Consider the following 17,565-nt stretch of genomic DNA (forward strand, 5'->3'; position numbering starts at 1 on the left):
CTACCTTGGCTGGGAAGTGGGGAAGCCTGTGGTTTTCCTCTGAGCTTCACACCTAGCTGGCTTATCTCCTGCTTGAGTAAGAAAACAAAATAAATACATTGCTGCCAGCAATGATGCTGCTGAGGATCTTGGCAGTCTGCTGGGGAGGATGGCATTCAGTCTGTTCTCAACAGCAGTGCGGGTGCCCTGTGGCAGCGGTAGCAGCTGTAGGCTATGGTACATGGGATGCCGCTGTCTGGAGCCACCCCAGGGGTCCTGAGATCCCATGGGTGCTCCTGGTGACCTGAGATCTCCCCAGGACTAGAGGGAAGGTCGGGAAGGACTCTTAACCCTGAAACTTACCTCTGCAAATGGAGCTGCCACATTTGATGAAGTGAAAGCCCTCTGCAGAGGACCTGCCTTGCCACCCTTCTGGCTGAAAGCCCATGTGGTTGCATTGGTCTCTTCCCTCCTTAAAATATGATTTTTTTTTTGTTTTCTCCATGCAAAATTGCAGGCCTGCCTGCTCCCTGTTGGAAGCTCGCCTTGCCCTCCGGTTGAGCATGGCCCCCACCCTCATGCCAGTGACTGCTTGTCAGGTCTCTGCTGTCCCAAGACACCCTCTGGGAGGGCAGCAAAGCCTCCTCTGGTGCCAGCAGTGTGAACATGGGTGTCCCACACCAGTACAGGCCAACTGCTCTCTAGCCAGGATGAACATTTATGTGGGGCACTGAAGAGGCACTCCCAGGCAGGTGCCCTATTATAGGACCATCTGTCTGGGGGTGAAGGGTTCCTGGATCCCTTGCACCAGTGGCTGCCAGCTTCCACAACCATTGCTTGTATTTTCCTCACTGCACAGACCCTCCACCTCCTTTGCAGATGCCCTTTAGCCAGATTTCCTCTTTCTTTCTGATTTATATTCCCATCATGTCACTGTTTCCTTCAGCTTTCTGCTTTGCAGTATTTGCAGGGAAGTATCAACCTGCCCCCTTCACCTTCCATCATCCCAATTGCCACCTCCAATTGCACCAGAGGATTTCAGCTCTTCTGGGGTCCTTAAAGTCTCAGAGCCTTCCTACGTGGGGACCACATCCCCCTGCATAAGAGAGGCCATCCGCACAGGGCTGGTGTCTGACCAGGCGGAGGCTCAGCTCTGCAGATGAAGGAAGTTGTGAGCACTGGCAGAGTTGCTGCCTGGTTTCCCACTATTGTTCCCAGTGGCAAATAAAGGGGGGTGAACGCCCCTGCTGAGCATCGTAGGAGGGGGCTTAATGTTATCTTGATAAAATCTCACGGCCCCTCTCTGTGCAGCTCGTGCCTCCTTCCTGCCCGTCTTCCCTCCCTGCATGTTCTCACATCCGTGGTACTTGCAGCTCTGCACATAACTCTCTGTGTGGGTAGTTTTCCCTGTCGCTCAGACACGTGCTGCTCTCCCTCCTGGGCAGCCTCATGCTCTGCCGGTGGGACCAGTGGATAAATCTTGGTGAGAGCGATGTTTCTGTTAGCTCCACGCTGGGCTGTGTGGCAAGCGGGGTGAAGGCTCCTCTACGTTGCTGGCCCAGGATCTGGATCTTGCCTCTGCCACAGCATTTTTGTATCGCTTTGGCCAGCCGTGTAGGACAGAATTTTTCTGACTGAGTTTAGGGTCTGTCTTAGGATTTGATCTCTTGAGCCCTAGAAGTGTTTGTTTTTCCCCACTGGCTTAACGTGAGGAGTAACTAGCCCTGATGGTGGCTATGCAAGCAGTGTCTTTAGCCTGCCCGCATCCCTACAAAGGGACAATGTGAGTTGCTGGAAAGAAAAACCTCTCATAGCCAGTGGGATGTGTAGACATTTTGGGAAGGGGGCTCTGCGCTTTCCCTGGGATGGCTGTGGGGGAGCAGTGTGACGTGAAGGTGTGTGCGGGTGGGACACAGGAGTATGATGGGAAACAGACCCAGTGCCAGAAACCACCATCCGCAGCACCTGCTCCTGCTGGCTCCATGCTAACCCCGGGGAGGTTTCACTAACAGCTTGAGTGACCTCAACAGCAAACAAATTTCTCAAGCCTGTTGGACTTTATGACCCCCTGCTAATAGGAAATACCTCCAGGGAGGGAGTACTTATCAGTATTTACCTCTGTTTGCTTCAGGAGGTTTTGAGGAAGGGTAGAAGCTGTCTCCCAGCTGGCTGTGCAGCAGCAGGGTGACTGCACTCAGCTGCTCTCTGCAGGGCTTGGGAGGGGGGGCTGGAGGACTGCTAGTCTCCTGAGCTTTGGCCTCCTCCACCTTCTCGCTTTCCCATTGACTTCCGGAGTCTGGAAAAACACCACCAATTTGTTCAGCCAAATCCGGGACACTGTCTACTGATTTGTAGCTCTTACGTGGGAAGAAGACAGCAGGGATGATGCTCCCCTGTCAGGAAAACATTCCTGGCTCTCAGGGTTAGCGAAGATGGGGCTGTTGAATCTGATGTCCATGGCTCCTCAAGCTAAAAGGTTTGAGTCTTGGTGGAGCTTAGGTGGGAGGTTGCAGAGAGCTCCCATGGTTTGCTAGTGCAATCCACACAGCTGGAGTGAATCTAGAGGCACGAGGGGGGAAGGAGCTGGGGTGCTTCTTTTGGCTGAGCTCTTACATGCGGGAAAGAACTGAGCACGGTGGTCACACCTCCATGGCCAGCTGGGAAGATGCTTGTCCTATGCAGTGGCTGGAGTAGTACCACTAAGGGCTGTGTGTGGTGGTCCCTCCACAGGGAGCCCACTGAGAATGCTGGGAATTGGTTCAATCTCCTGAAGTCCCTAATGAGAAGAAGTGTACATAGGGAAGCTGTTTCTCTGGATTAAAGTCTCCTAGCTAATAACAGCCAGTGAGGTCCTGTGGAGGTGGGAGTGTTGTTAATGTGTAAGCAACAAGGAAGTGTAGAGATTTAAGATCCACCGTGCAAAGTGTTTTTCAGCTAAACTGCTGGTGACTCCCTGCCTGGTTGCTCTGCCCTCTGAGGAAGATGGCTGTAAGGGCTGCTGCTCCTGTCCTCTGTCACCCAGAGTCCCCAGCTCAGTGAGGCTGAGCAAGGGACCAGCAAGCCACAGCCACTTTTGCTCTCACCGCTTCATTTCTTGCTGCTCACCAAACCCTGGGTTGTCCCCCTCTGCTTTAACCCTCTTTGTAGCTCTGCTCTTATGGTCTCCTTTCTTTCTGCTGAGGACAAGCCTGTTTTCATCTCTCCCCTCTTTCTGATGTCTTTTCTTGTTTGCTGGCTTCACTTGGCCCACTCTTCCCTCACTGAGTGAGCAGCCCATGGAAGACTGCAAACACGGAGGGTTTTAGTCAAAGAGAGGAACACTAGCTGAGAACAGTAGATGTTCTCCTGACTGGAACATCTTCTCCAAGCAGTACCGTGTCACTTGCAGTGGTGGGGAAGGAATGGCTGCAGGAGCCCCATGGACTATTTTTCTCTCTGCTTTAGGAAAAATTTGAAATCTTCAACCTGGATATGAAGACTGGGGACACCCTGAAGGTCAAGGGCAAGATATCAAATGATGCTGATGGGTAAGTACAAAGAAACCACCTTGATTCGCCAGGACTGGAGGTGGGCTGCAGAGGGAGGTGATTTTCCAAGGTCGCCAGGTACAAAAAGTGTGAGCACGGCTCAGTGTTAGGGGAGACCCTATGCCACCACCGTGCAAACTCCCCCGGTTCCTGAGCAGAATGAGGGATCGAGAGGCATTAAGCACCTGCAACGCTGATGAAGGAATTAGGTGCAGAGCTGTGTGTTGGATCTCAGGTCTTCCAAGACCCTGTCCTGCCTGTGTGGCTGACCTTCCTCCTGTTCACCCACAGCTTCAGTATCAATCTTGGCTGCAGCTCCTCAGATCTGGCACTTCACTTCAATCCCCGCTTCAATGAGTCTGTCATCGTCTTCAACTCCAGGTGCTGCAATGCCTGGCAGGCAGAGCATCGTGATAACCACCTCTGTTTCTCCAAGGGCTCCACTATCAAGGTGAGGGGTCTGTGCCTGCACAGGGTTGTGGAGCATGTGTGTGGTGGGGGGAAGCCCCTGACTAGCAGATTCCTGTACCTCAGTCCTCCCAGTCCCATTCGATGCCTCCTGCTCCCTCCCAACAGTCCTCCATCCTCTGGGTTTTTGGTTCTGATTGATTTCCACTCCTCCTTCAAAGCCTCCATGCTTCCTCTGGGAAGGTGAGTGCACCAGGGGCACATATGAAGGGGTCTCCAAGGAGTAGGATCTTGCCACTGTCTAACTTTTTTCTCTCCCTGATTCCCTCCTATGCAAACACAAGCTTTAAGGCAACCCAGAATTTGAAGCAGTGTCCAAAAACCTCTCCCTCAGCTCCTCTGTCCTCACTACTGGATCTATGCTGACAATCTGTCCTCCCTTTCCTCCTGCCGGGGATGCTGTCCTAGCTGCTGTCTCACCCCATTTGGTGTCCTGAGACGTTACCAGGGCTGCATTTTGGAGCAGTACTGTTCCTATTGCTGTGGAGAGGAAGCTTGTTTCCTCAGTCATGGCTGGCTCCTGGGAAGGGGGTGGTGAGGTGATGGCTTTGGGGAACGATCCCTTTAATTTGCAGAGATCAGCGATGCATTCTTGTCCTGTCTGCTTGTGCGTGTTTATCAGAAAAGCTCCTTTTTCCAGATCCTGGTGAGCTGCTGAGGGCATTGGGGTGTCGGGTTTATTCCACCCTATTCAGAGCCGATCTAAGCCATGTGGCATATAATGACACATGTGGGCGTGACTTCTCTGAGTTTACAACCTGAGTAGCTGAATCAGCCCCAGGAAAGATCCTGTCCCCAGATCATAGTCTTAGATACCAGCTCAGATCCTTAATGTCAACTGCTCATTTCCTGCGTCACCCTCAGCTCAACCCCCAGCACTTTATTTAAGGCTGTGGGGACCAGGTCCGACCTTCGCACTCAACAGTTAGGCCTTTCACCTGCGCCTGCCTGCACATCTCCTTATCTCCTCCTTGTACCCAATTCCTGCCCTTCCTTCCCTATCTTCTCCCAGATTGTCATTGAAATGCTGGCAGGCAAATTCCAAGTGAAACTACCCGATGGACATGAAGTGGAGTTCCCCAACCGGCACGGCTATGACAAGATCAGCTACATGAGTGTCAAGGGAGGCTTCAGGGTCACGTCCTTCAAGCTGGACTGATGGGCATCACTTCCTAGCTCTAATAAAAACCCAAGCAGTGGGAGACTTCTTGCTCCAGCTGCTTTGGCTTCTGTGAGATCTCTGGCTCTGTGGCTCCGTGCAAGACATTGACAAAGCCCAAGGTTTTTCCACCAACATGAAAGGAGCCCTTGTTGGATGGAAATAGCTCTCAGATAACGCCAAGTGCTTTTCCAGGCCAGACCAGGATGTGGTGTTGAACAAATAGTACGTAGGACAAAGCAGGCTGCAGGTAGGGTTCAGGAGGAGGAGAAGGACACTATGTGATTGCTTGGGGAATGGTTGTGTAATCTCTTCACAATGCACCATTTCTTCCTGCACCCGAGTTTTTGGAAGGAAGGCTGGGGAACAAAAGCATTGACGTGAGTGATGTGACATTCGGTGCCACAAAAGTGCATAATTAAATGTTAGGTTTGGGAACCTCAGGGCATGAGTTTAATGGGTTCCTCTTGGCTGCTCTTGCAGCCAGTGGGCAGGAGGAAGGGGTGCCTTGCCCTCCTGCAGGAGTGGTACCACCTGAAGCGGTGGCACCAGGAAGGCAGTACAGGTGTGCCCCTGAGCCAACCAACATTCCTGCCACCGATAAGGAGTTGTCTCCTCCAACTTTCCCCCTTATCTCACCTCACTTACCTGCTGGCACATTCCTGCTGGGTTACCCATTACTCTGACATTTCCACACCGAACCCTACTCAGTGAAAGTGAGGCAGAGGAAGGCAGTGGAGAGGGAGGACAGTGTTTGGGCTGGGTTATGTGGCTCAGCACCTCCCAGTTTGTGTCCCTCACACGGGACTACAGGCAATTACTGCTGATTATCTGATGCCACTGCTGTAATTAAAAAGTGTCTCACCAGTCTTAAGTGAGACTGATGTCTGACAGCAAACATCAGGGCACTTTAGGCTGCGTGGGATGAGAGCAAAGTAGAAGAGCATCTTATGGAGACCCTGGTCCAAGGGGAGGTGGCAGTGCCTCTGCCATCCCTCTCTGCTTCCTTGCTGCCCAGCTCACCTGTCCCGCTGATGCCTGGCAGATCTGGTGGGCTGGGAGGGCTGTAGCCAAGACAGCTTTGGGAACAGTAACGATCTGCTTCAGGCTGCAGATGAACTGTTGCTGGGCTGGAGAGGAAGCTTTGCAACCTCCTGTGTGCTACGTGGGGCTGGGTGGGTAGGAGGTTTCTTTGTGTGTTAGCCACGGTGAGCAGCAAAGTACTGGGCTAGTTAATCCAGGAATCCCAGAGGTGCTGAGAGTGGAGAGAATGGGATTTTGTGGCTGGGGCCTTGGCAGACATGGCAAGGAAGATGATAAGGTCACTGCAGCTGAGGGGAGGCACCAGAGGAGAAGCTAGTATCAAAACTGCTTTAATAAGGACAATAATAAGTGCATGGGATACAGAGTGGAGGCAGAAAGGATATTCCACAGATGTAGGTCTTTGGTCTGGAGCTTGTTTTATGGTTTAGGAAGCGGAGGGCGGGGAGAGCTCATCCTGAGAGCTGGAGTCCCTGTGCTGTAGGGAGCAGGGGTGGTGAAGGCTGATCCTGCTGGGTGCCAGTGGCCAGAGCTGGGGCCTCCTTGAAGCCACTGCCTGCCCCGGCTTGCTACTGCTGGCTACTGGGGGAGGTGGGCTTGCCCGTAGCCTCCGTGGCCTGACTGCTAGTGGCACTCTCACTTATAACACGCGTGCACATCGGAGCCTCTTTATTCTGCTCTGAAGTGCTCCTTGCCAAAAGCAGATGGGTGGTGGGTGAGCTGAGTGGGAGTGGAGCCCTGCAGCCACAGCCCAACATCTTGCCCCACTGCACACCCCCTCCTGTCCTGGAGAACAAGGGGGGTCCTGTGAGGGTCCCTCTGCTGACCTCAGCCCCTGAGCATCTCGACTCCACACCATGGCACAAAGGCGCTTCTGTGAGGGCCGGTTTGCATGCGGGACAGCGTGGGGGGCAGCTCGTTCCAGGGTGGCCGCGTCGCCCAGGGCTGCTCAGCAAGAGACATTAGCTGTCCTTGGAAGGGGCATGCTAAAAAGAGGGGTGCATGTGGGGAGTGGGGGCAAGGATAAGGAAGAGGCAGTGCAGACCGAGCAGCTGCAGAGAGGGAGTCTCCTTGTTCTGAGGTGGGGGAAAGGAAGGGGTTTTTGGGGTGTGAACCGTAGAATTTGGTGACCTGACAACCTCGCCTCTGCCTCCAGCCAGCCAAGAAGTTTCTCCCCTCCCTGCTGCGAGAGGGTGGGGGTCAGAAAAGAAGCTGGCCTAAGTGATGCTCAGCAGCAGGAGGCAAGTGGAAAGACCCCTGTGATTATCCCTGTGTGTGCTCTCACCTCCTGAATGCTGAGCTCACGACTTACTTTGGAGGAGAGGAAAGGAGAAAGCCCAGCTCTATGGGTTTGCTTGCACCTCGAACCCCCAGCTGACCTCCCCAGGTAGACAGATGTGCCATTTGGGAGAGTCTTGCACCAGCTGGAGCTGGGGAGTCACCCATCCCCTACATGCCAGACTTATTGGTGGGAATATCTCTGGGAGGGCACTCGTGCTAGTGCAGAGGCCGGCTGGGGTCTTCAGTGAGAGGATGGGGCACATCTCTGGACATGCTGGCAGGGCCAGGCTGAGGGATGGGAGAGAGGATGCTGGCGGAATGGGGTGGGGTGGGAAAGAGTTTAGGGTTTCTTTGGTACATGGGAATGTCCCTTTGGTGTCTAACAGCAGTGAGGCCGAGGGAAGACCGCGATGCTCGGTTCTGCGATGCACAGCCCTCACCAGCCCCTGCAGTGGCCTGGCCCAGCCCTGGGGAGCGTCTAGGGAGACAGGCTCTCCTCCTGCCTCTCTCCTGCCCTGCTGGGCAAGGAGGTCTCTCGCTGGGTCTGCCTGTGGTGCTGGTGCCTGACGGCAGGGGAAAGGGAGGAGGGCGAAGACCCCAGCACCAGTGCCTTTGGCGGGGGCCATGATGGAAGGGATGGCTGTTCACACCTTAACTTCATCATCCTCCTCCTCGTCCTCATCAGCGTACTCAAAGGAATTGCTGCGCCCCCTCCGGGCACCAACGTACCCCTCCTGCAGGCTGGAGAGCTCGGCCTCCTCCTCCTCCTCCTCTCCTTGGTTCCAGGTGGCGTCGGGGGACTGTCTCTCCCCTGTCACTTGTGACCGCCATGAGCTGCTGCTGGGGCTCTCCCACAGGGTCTGCGTCCGGGCCTGCCGGGGACCCTCACCCTTCTCCGAGCTCCGTGGGGTGCTGGTCCCACCGTAATGGCGGGCCAGGACCTGGGCTGCCCGGTCAAACTCTCCCGCCTCGATGGTGCAGTCGTTCCAGTGGCCCTGCCACGGGGTCCCTCTGGGTGCTGCCCCTGGCCCTGAAGCCCAGGCAGGGTCCTCTCCAGTGCCTTCGATGGCGTGTGCCTCTCCATTGGCATGGACCGACAGTCCTGGCAGCGAGCTGGCCCCCGACAGGCTGCTCTGCCCGGAGCGGTCCCAGAAGCTGGATGTTGCCTTGTCCTCTCCATGGGATGGACCCAATGTTGGAGGGACCCCGTCCTTGGTCCCCTCACCACACAGGAGGTCTGGGCTATCATCCCCCACCTCACTCCCATTGGTTTCGGAGAAGCTCATCACCTGAAGGAGCTCGCTCATCAGGGAGGGACCCAGGTCCAAGCGGAAGGAGAGGAGGGAGTCTGAGCGCGTCAGCTCTGCTTCCCCGGGGAAGGTGCTCTCCTGGGCCTTTTCCAAGCGAGGGACACGAGGGATGGTGCAAAACCCAGACTCCAGCCCTGCAAGGCAGAAGGGATGGCTGGTCAGGGTGGCACGGCTGGGTGGGAGGGAGCCTGCCTTACATCTGCGGGGGACGAGGGACACTGCCAGCAAAGTGATGGAGGTCATGCGCCCGTCACTGGCACCAGCCTCTAAAGGACAGGCCAGTGTCTGTATGGACATCTCCAAAGCTCAGAGTTACAGCGGAGGGTCTCCAGGTGGGCTCTGGGCTTAGTGGGATGCCGGTGGTGGGACCAGGAGATGGCAGCATTGCCTCAGCTTACCTTACCCTCCGCGCCCAGCACCTCCCCTGGCTGCTGCAGGTCACCCCACCGAGACCCTCTGCTCCAGACCGCCCTGCCTGGGGAAGAGCTGAGCCGCAGCCCAGTGCTGTGAGGCCAGGGAAGAGCCCCCCAGCTGTCCCATCCCATCCTTCCCGCAACCCTTCCCCAAAGGTCCCTCTTGGTCCCCAGCCAGAAGGGAAGGATGTGGGCACAACAGGGAAGGGGGACATGGCATCCCTTGAGGAGCACGTGGAGATGGGAGGGGTTGGCACAGCTAGGGACAGGGTTAAACAATCGGTATGGAGTCAGGAAGGCCGTGCCATGGGTCCTCCCCTTGACCTTGCAACCTTGGTGTGGGCATTGCCCCACTGTCCCAGCACCCTCTTGGCTTCCTCAGAGAGGCTGCTCATGGGGAAGGCATAGGGCTGGGGGGAAATGGGGGGCACCCCCTCACAACTACTGCACACAGGCTGTCAGCTGTGTGGGGCTATGGGGGAGAGGAGGAGAAAGTATCCATGCCCCACATTGAGAGTCACTCTGGGAGGAGACCCTCCAAGTGCAGGAGCAAGGACTGTGGTTGAAAGCAAGGTGAGGGTTACCTCCTTGCAGGGATTACCAGGACTGGGGACTCTTAAATGTCCTGTCGCTGCCGAGAGCCTAAAGTCCCTCAGTGGGGAAACTGAGGCATGGAGTGACGGAGAAGGGCTGCAGAGCATGCACTGTGCCTGGGTGCCAGCCTCTGCCCCGCGCTTCACTCACCGTAGGCCTGGTGTGTTTTGGAGAAGCTGTTGGAGGCACTTTTGAAGGAGAACTTGCTGGTCAAGCCCCGGCTGCTGCTGCCATCGTAAGTCCCCTCATTGAGTTGTGGCAGCGAGACGGCGTTCTTGATGATGGGTGAGACGGCTGGGGGGGCGGGTGATGCCACCGCTTGGCCCCCACCACCCCGGCTCCTCAGCGGCGTCCGGCGGACGTGCCGCAGCGTCCGGGCGAAGAAATTGTTGGCTTTGGCAGTGTCAGCCCCGCCATGGTTGCTGAGGAAGGAGGTGTCTCCGAAGACGTCCCCGCCACGCCCCACGTGCATGGTGTGCCGAAAGTCCCCCAGTGGCGGGCTGATCATGTCCGGCGTCAGCTCTGACTTCAGCCGCCGCTTGCCATGGGAGCCTGACACCCAGCTGAGCACCGGTAGCTTCCCCAGGCTCATGTTGCACCCCTCACCTTTCTCTCGCCTTTGAAAAAGCCTCCAAAACCAGCCCACGCCGGGCTTCCAGCACTGGGGTGGCCTGTCACATCCCCGGCCTCCCCATCGCTCCTGCTCCGATGCTCTTGGGGGAATGGCTCACGTCACCTTGGCTTTCAGCAGGCAGGAAGGGTGCCTGTCCCCCTGCTTCCCTGCACTATGTCACGTTCATGTAATTACCCGCAGCAGGTATGTCCCTGGCGCGAGAACAGTGGTGATGAGGTGTCCCCAGAAGGTGACTGTGGTCACCCCAGGTGCTGCAGAAGCCACTGGAAGCTGGGTCTGGCAGTGGGATTAGGGGTTAATCCACCGTCTTCTGCTGCAGATGGGTGAGTGGGAGCTGGTCATGGATGGGGCAGTGGGTGATGGGAGCTTGGGGTGGGCTGGCAGGGCAAGTGCCTCGGTCCCTTCGTCTGCCACCTAAACAAGATTAGAAGAACAGTGAATCCCTTGGAAAGGATTTTCCCAACCGTGTCGGCTGTACCCCTGAGACTGGCTGGGGAAGTTAAAGGTGGTGCATGAGCAACGGTGGGGGGTCGCTACTGGCTGTCCCCCTCGCCTGGCCCTCCTCTTGGGGAGGAAGAAAAAACTTCCTCCCCAAAACACGTGCTGTCCCTCACTCCCCTGACCTCCCTTGGCGTGCCTCAGTTTCCTCTGCCTGCAAAACAGCTTGGCTGGACCCATACTGGACCCAACACAGGCTAAGGATTTCCCTCCCAGGCAGCTTCTCCTCCTGGAGCGGAGCTGTGCCCTGCCCAGCTGCCCAGGCCCCCAGGGTGAGAAACCTCTCCCATCTTTTTGCTATTCAGATGAACCTGGGAGAGGGTTGGGCCTGGGGACTTGGTGCATCTGGGGGAGGAGGGGCAGCGGGGAGGGAAAAGGCAATATTTGTGTGTTGGTTTGTTTGTCCTCCTCTGGCTGGGTTCTTGGGTGCTGGGCAGATGCGTGGGAGTGGCAGGGAGCCAGGGGTGCGCGCAGGGCAACTGCTTTGCAGGCAGGGGAAACTGAGGCACGGCAAGGGAGGGGATTGCTCGAGGTCAGAGGAGAAGGTGGGATGGGTCCTTGCACTCAGGTGGGTCCTGGAGGTGCTGGGGGGCAGGTGGGGAGGCAGCGACTGGGCGCACAACAGCAGGGCGATGACCTTCCTGGTCAGCGGGGAGGACACTTAGATCAGCAGATTCCCTCTCCATGTGTGTGGCAAGAGGGAGGATGCAGGTTGGGGAAAGGAGAGGTTTGGGGCACGGGGCACCTCAGGTCATCAGTGGTTTGACTGCCTGTCTGGGGACGTGTCCCTCCCTGGCCTCAGTCCCCGCTTAGGGGCTAGGGGAACAGGATGGAGCTGGGTCCCTTCAGCAGGGCTGGTTGCGCAGGGCAGCATGCCAAGAGGTGACGCAGAAGCCTCCCACCCCTCGCTCCCTACACGCCAAGACCCCCATCACTGTGTGGCTCCGTCTGTCTCGCTGCTGCCGCCTCCCTCCCCTGTCCCCGGGTCACCTTGGAGCAGGCAGGCAGTGCTGGGGAAGCAAGTCCTCTGTCGAGGGGGAGCCCTGGGCATGGAGCTGCTCTCCTGGCTGGCTACACGTGTTTTCGCCTTGCCTTGGCCTTGTTTGCTCACCTGGGGCCCCTCTTATCTGCCAGGGTTTGATGCCTGGGAAAGGGAAAACAAACCTCCCCCGGCAGCTCCCAGCACCATTGGCTGCCTCATGGGGTGGCAGTGGCCGGTGGCAGAGAGGACGAGGAGGGTGGCAGGTTGGCTTCCTGCTGGCCCCTAGCTCCCTGGCTCACCCTGCCCACTGTGCTGCCTTGCAGCTGGGACAGACTAGGCACAGGGCAGATTTGGGGTGGGAGGACAACTGGGGAGCAATTTCCTTCCTCTAGCAGAATCCCACCCATAGACATTGGGTCAGAGCTCTCCTGGGGTGCAAGGAAAGCTCCCGGGGTGGTCCCTGCAGCACAACGGGGGCTTGGGACCACAGGGAGAGAGATGCAACCCCATTTTTCAGCTGTTCCTGGGTTCCCCAGGAAGGCGTGTGACCCCAGGAGAGGGTACTAGGCAAGTTACAGCCTCAAGTTTTCCTTTCCTTCTGCTCATCAGAGCTGCTGCAAAACCCAAAGTGAGGACTATGCCCTTCAGCAGTGGTGCCTGCATGACCTGGGACGTGCTGCACTGGCCAGGGCTCATCTGAAGAGTGGACACCCTCTCCCTACCTCAGGTCTCCCCCACAGCATAGCTGCCCTGCAGACCCCTGCGGGGAACTGGGTCTGGCATCACCCCAGGGATGGGATGAGGAGGCAAGGGAAAGGGGGATGCGGGAGGAGAGCATCCCCCTGCTTCCTGCCTAGAGAACTCTTGAGCTGGGATTCAGGAGCAGGAGGAAAGTGTTTCCCCTTCCTTGTCCCCTGTCCACCACAGTGACACAAGCCAGCACCTCCTGGCCCCCAGCTCTCCCTGCCTGCTGGCAGGCAGCAGGTGCTGGGAGAGGAGAGAGAGAGGGAGGGAGGGAGGGAGGGAGGCCGCTGATGCCCAACTCTACCTGGATGGCACATTTCTGACAGGCCTGCTGGGCTTTTTCTCCCTCCAATCTTCCCCTTTTCTTCCTTCCCTCTGCCCCTGGTTCATCTCCCTGCCGGCTGTGCCCCTTTGAGCCCTCCCCTGTGCCCAAGCAGACTCCTCCATGCCAGGGAAACTCGTGATTCTGCGGGCAAAGGGTAACCCGTGCTCTCTCCTTTCCTCCACTGGGCATGGGGACCTCCTGCCTGGCCACCCATCCGTCCAGATCCCACTTCCGTCAGGCAGCCCATTGCATTTGCCAGACCTGGCACAGCAAGCCCACAGCCCATCTCGACCTCCCCTTCCCCGACTCCCTCCTCGCCTCCCCTGGGAAGCCCCCTGCCCTCAAAGACCAGCCGCCAGCACCTCCTCCTCTTCCTCCTCCCAGCCCGGCCTCCCCCGTTTCCCCCCTGAGTTCAGCTGGTTTCCACTGGATTTCCACTAGCCAGGAATGGCTAGAGCTGTTCTGCTTGCTGGGAAGAGCGGAAACCAGAAAGGGGGGGGGAAATAATCCAGATGTCTAGTTGGCTGGAGCTGCTGAGAGCAGCCTCTTCCCTCCTCCTCCTCTCCTTACTCCACTCCCCGCCCCCCCCCCCCCCCCCCCCCCCCCCCCAAGAGGACATACTGAAAAAGAGGGTGAGAAGATGTTTGGGGTGGTCTCAACAGTGGGAAGAGTGGCTGGAAATGACTGTGGGCGGCCGAGAAAGCTTTCCCAGCCTTCCCAAGTGCGGAAAAACCTCCCTTTCCCCGGAGGAAGGGAGGCAGAGGCTCCCTCGTTGGGTCACTTTATTCTGGGATGGGGAAAGCTGGCAGGGACAGGGTTTTGGGGAAGGGGAAAAGGGGCTTGGCTGGTCGGGCTGGGCCTCTTCCAGCTCCCCTGGAGCAGTGCCGGGCAGTAGGCGGACAAGCCTGAGTCTGACTCCAGTGCTGCTGGCTGAGATATATTTATATGTACAGATATATATAGATAGTTATATCTCTCTGTATAACAAGGGTATTTTTCCAAGCAGATGTGCTGGGATGTGGAGAGAGGCCGGGGCTCCACAGGCGGGTGATTTCCAGCCATCCTCTCCCTGCCCCCTTGCCCAAAAGCCCTCCCTTTCTTCCTCCGAACCTCCAAAATTGAGGCACCCGAGAGCCTGCGGGGCTTTGAGAGGTATCCAGAGCAGGGTGTGGGACAGGGGTTCCCCACTGCTTTCGCCCATCCTTGGCACCCCCTCCTCACCCCCTTTCTCTCCTAGCCCCCCCTGCCCCGGCCTGTCTCTCCTCTCCTCGCTCCCACTTTCCTTCCTCCCGGTTTCCTGTTGCATTCCTGCCTTCTTTTCCCTTTCTTTTTTGCCATCCTCCCTGTCTCCATCGCCTTGCCACCCCTCCCACTTCTCCCCTCTTCTACCACCCTCTCCACCATTTTCCTTCTGATCCTGAACTGCCCCCCGCAGCTCTCCACACAGAGGAATCAAAACTTTCAGTATTTACCTCGTCCGAAACAGGGTTATTATTTTTTTTCTTGTCCTCTGGCCGAAAAGTTGGGAGACGCTCCCCGTGGGCCCCCGTAACTTGCTCTGAGGGTTACTGGCTCTGCGTCCCAGTGCAGGAAAGGGAGAAAGGGGAGATGTGCCCCCCCCTTTTCTCACAGCAGTCCCCCCCAAAGCTGGCTCTCCCAGGCTGACGCCCCGATGCCACGGGAGAGAGGGAGCGAAGCTGGCGGGGAGGGGACGTGGGAAGGAGGAGGGCGGGCTGCAGCACTGCTGAGCCAATCCTCGCCTCAGCAAGGAGACCAGAGAAAATGAGATTTATTCCAGCTATCCAGGACAGAAAACTTCAGGAACTTCTCTGCCACTCCCCCCACCTTCTCCACTTCCCCAATGCCATTTCCCGTCCTCCGGCATCAGCTGCCTCCCACTCCTGGGTGCCTGCTTTGATGGATTTGGGGGAAGGGGGAAGCCCATGTTGCTGGCTAACCTCATCAGGGGAGCCTGGCTGGGGGGCAAAGGAAAGGAGTTTGTTCCCTGTGTGTGTGACCCCAAATCTATCAGATGGGATGATCCCATCCCGTGTTGGATGGGAAGTCCCTGGTGCCCATGGTGTAGCACTGCCAACCAGGGATGGGGTCTGGGGGTGCATGGTCATGTCAGGGCCTGTGGGCAGCGTTGGGTTGAGCGTTAGCAGGATAACAGCCTCCCTGAAGGCCATGTGGGCCAGATGGGCATTATCGGGTCAGGACAAGCGTTATGGGGTCAGGACAAGCATCATATAAGCAGCACACTGTCAGAGCAGGGTGAGGGGGTGGCCATGGATGAATTCAAGGAGACGCTCTTTGGTGGCACCAGAGAGGATTTCTGCCTACATCTGGGACATCACATCCCTCTCGCATCGTGTTTCGTTGCCTTGACTGTGGCGGTCACAGGGCAGAAGACCCTATCAGTGCCAATAAGGGGCAACCTGCTTGTGGGGCACGGCATCACCAGTGCCATCGGTGGCCCTCATGACCTCCAGGAGATACTCAATGTCTCTGCTGGAGAGCGCTCGGCCAGGCACAAGCACCTATTTGGGGCCCTGTGGAGGGGAAGGGAGGTGTCTCTGCTGGCAAAGGCGAGATGAGACTTGTTGGGGTTAAGCAGGGCCTGGTTGAAGGGATGACAAGATGTCTGCAGTGGAGATGTCAAAATGGAGCCTGGCCTCTCGCTAGGCTCAGGTGGCTCGTGCTAGGGTGCCTGGGCAGGAACACCTTATTGCTCAGAGGTTTGCTAAGCAATTATAGGGTTTTGGCACCATTCTCAGCCTCTCGGCCTCAGACTTCTCCTCTGTGAAATGGGATAGTTGGGTTTTCTTCCTTCTGTGGTGATCTTCTCCATTAGGGATTACGAGCACACAGACTGCATTTTGGTGGTACTTCTAAGTGGGTCTGTCTTGGAGGCAGATGGGAGCTCAGATCTGAGGAGGGGTGAGCTGTGCCACTGACAGGGAAAGGAGCAGAAATCGTGACCTGCATCCTCCCTGATTGCCAGAGGTATCCTAGGCATCTCTTCTTCCTTCCATGTCCTGCTCAGAGGCAGACAACGGGGGTGGTGGGAGAGGCAGGAAAAGACCCTTTCTTTGGGGCTCCTCCCTTTGCATGGCCTGCCAGGGCACTCCTCCCCCTCAGCCTGAGGGACACCCCTACGCTCCCCTCACCCCCATCCCTGTGCCCTGCAGCAGGGGCTGCGGCGGGGAGTGGAGCCCAGGCGACGGCAACCGCCTCCGCCAGGGAATGCAGAACAAATCTCTTCCAGATGGGACAGGGGCCACGCTCGGCTCCTCGTAGGGCGGCCGGCTCTCCACCACCTCCTCCTCCTCCTCCTTGCCCTACTCCAAGCATCTCGGTGATCCAGGCCAGGATGGGCTCCGTTTCCAGGAAAGTGGCTGGAAATACCCCTTCTTCAGCATCCCTCCCCAAACTTTGTGGTCTTGCAGCCATGCCATCCAGGCTGTGGCTTTTGTCCTTCTGGGACTGGCACTGAAGTGCTTTGGAGACCTCCAGGGTACGTGCCGGCTCCGGGACTCAGTATCCATCCTGGTCATTGGCTGCCTGGGTATGAGCAGAGGTGGCACAGCCTCTCTGGCTGTTCCCTAGCAGGGGCTGCACCCTCCCGAGTCCCCCTACTTTCATATACAGCTGCCTGGAAAGTGAATCCATACAATCCTGCCTCCCAGCCTGTTTATCCACCTCGGCCAATAAACAAGAAGTGGTTGTGGGGCTCGACGGTGCTGCAGAGCCACTGTACCACCCATGGGTGCCCTGGGCAGGAGCTAACACCTGGACCCTTCCCAGCCCCATCACCACAGATGCCTGGCTACCTCATTTACCTTCAGTCACCCCAACCTTTCATCCCATGTGTAATCCTGTGCCCCAGGCAGCAGTACCGGTCTCACCATTACAGGTAGACCGGCCATTGGGCTTATCATGGGAGCAGACAAGTGGCCCTGCAGCCTTCCCAGCTGAGGATTTGCTTTGATTCCTACAACATCAAAGACAGGGATGTGCAAATTGTGCCCCCCTTCTTCCCGGCTCTCATCCCTCCAGTGTGTGCAGCCAAGGTCTTATGGATGGCTGAGTGTGACAGGGATGGAGAGGAGGTTGGAGGGGGCTGAGGTCTCCGCCCCACATCTCCAGGTGCTTGGTCCTTCTTCCCACCTTGCTTTGCAGCCCCTCCTGCTCACAGACCCTATGCCTGATGGAGGCTGATGCAGGACTTCCTCTGGAGAAGAAAAACCCCCTTCTTCCTTTCTCCAGCACCTGGAGGGAGCTGAGGGAGGGTGATGGGGACACTGCAGTTTGGGGACAGGGTGCTCACCCCTGGGTTTCTATTCTTTGCTGTTTCTGTTCACTGCCTTCCCATCTACCCTTCTTCTCTGGGAAATTTCTGACTCCTGGAGCTGCTCCTGGAGCCCCATCCCTGGAAATTTCCCAGGGAAGAAGGGCAGGCAAAGGGCTTGGCTGGAAGGGGGTGCCTCTCTCAGCGCAAAAGAAGCAGATATCCTGTTGCTGCCCAGGGTCTCCGGCTCATATTTCCTCATTAACTGGGAGCGCCGCTCGTTTGCGGGTGACTTCCAGATGTTTCCATTCTCCTCGCG

The 17,565-nt window shown here is 57.2% G+C and overlaps 2 protein-coding genes across 2 annotated transcripts; one reads left to right on the forward strand and one right to left on the reverse strand.

Moving 5' to 3' along the window:
• Positions 1–2,961: 2,961 nt before the first annotated feature.
• Positions 2,962–5,133, forward strand: LGALS2 (galectin 2). Its single transcript, XM_009986579.2, has 4 exons — positions 2,962–2,967; positions 3,424–3,506; positions 3,798–3,957; positions 4,987–5,133. Exons 1-4 carry the CDS (start codon positions 2,962–2,964, stop codon positions 5,131–5,133), a joined length of 396 nt encoding a protein of 131 aa, XP_009984881.2.
• Positions 5,134–8,099: 2,966 nt separating this feature from the next.
• On the reverse strand, positions 8,100–10,364 carry CDC42EP1 (CDC42 effector protein 1). Its single transcript, XM_086610894.1, has 2 exons — positions 9,923–10,364; positions 8,100–8,899 (listed from the first exon to the last, which is right to left on the reverse strand). Exons 1-2 carry the CDS (start codon positions 10,362–10,364, stop codon positions 8,100–8,102), a joined length of 1,242 nt encoding a protein of 413 aa, XP_086467020.1.
• Between the last annotated feature and the right edge of the window lie 7,201 nt (positions 10,365–17,565).

Source organism: Tauraco erythrolophus, chromosome 4 (assembly GCF_009769465.1).
Source record: "Tauraco erythrolophus isolate bTauEry1 chromosome 4, bTauEry1.pri, whole genome shotgun sequence".
NCBI lineage: Eukaryota > Metazoa > Chordata > Aves > Musophagiformes > Musophagidae > Tauraco > Tauraco erythrolophus.

Coding starts and splice junctions, on each gene's coding strand:
- LGALS2 (XM_009986579.2), top strand. Junction 3,507..3,797: donor ATATCAAATGATGCTGATGG/GTAAGTACAAAG, acceptor GTTCACCCACAG/CTTCAGTATCAATCTTGGCT. Junction 3,958..4,986: donor CCAAGGGCTCCACTATCAAG/GTGAGGGGTCTG, acceptor ATCTTCTCCCAG/ATTGTCATTGAAATGCTGGC.
- CDC42EP1 (XM_086610894.1), bottom strand. CDS start 10,364: ATGAGCCTGGGGAAGCTACCGGTGCTCAGCTGGGTGTCAGGCTCCCAT. Junction 8,900..9,922: donor CAAAACACACCAGGCCTACG/GTGAGTGAAGCG, acceptor TCTGCCTTGCAG/GGCTGGAGTCTGGGTTTTGC.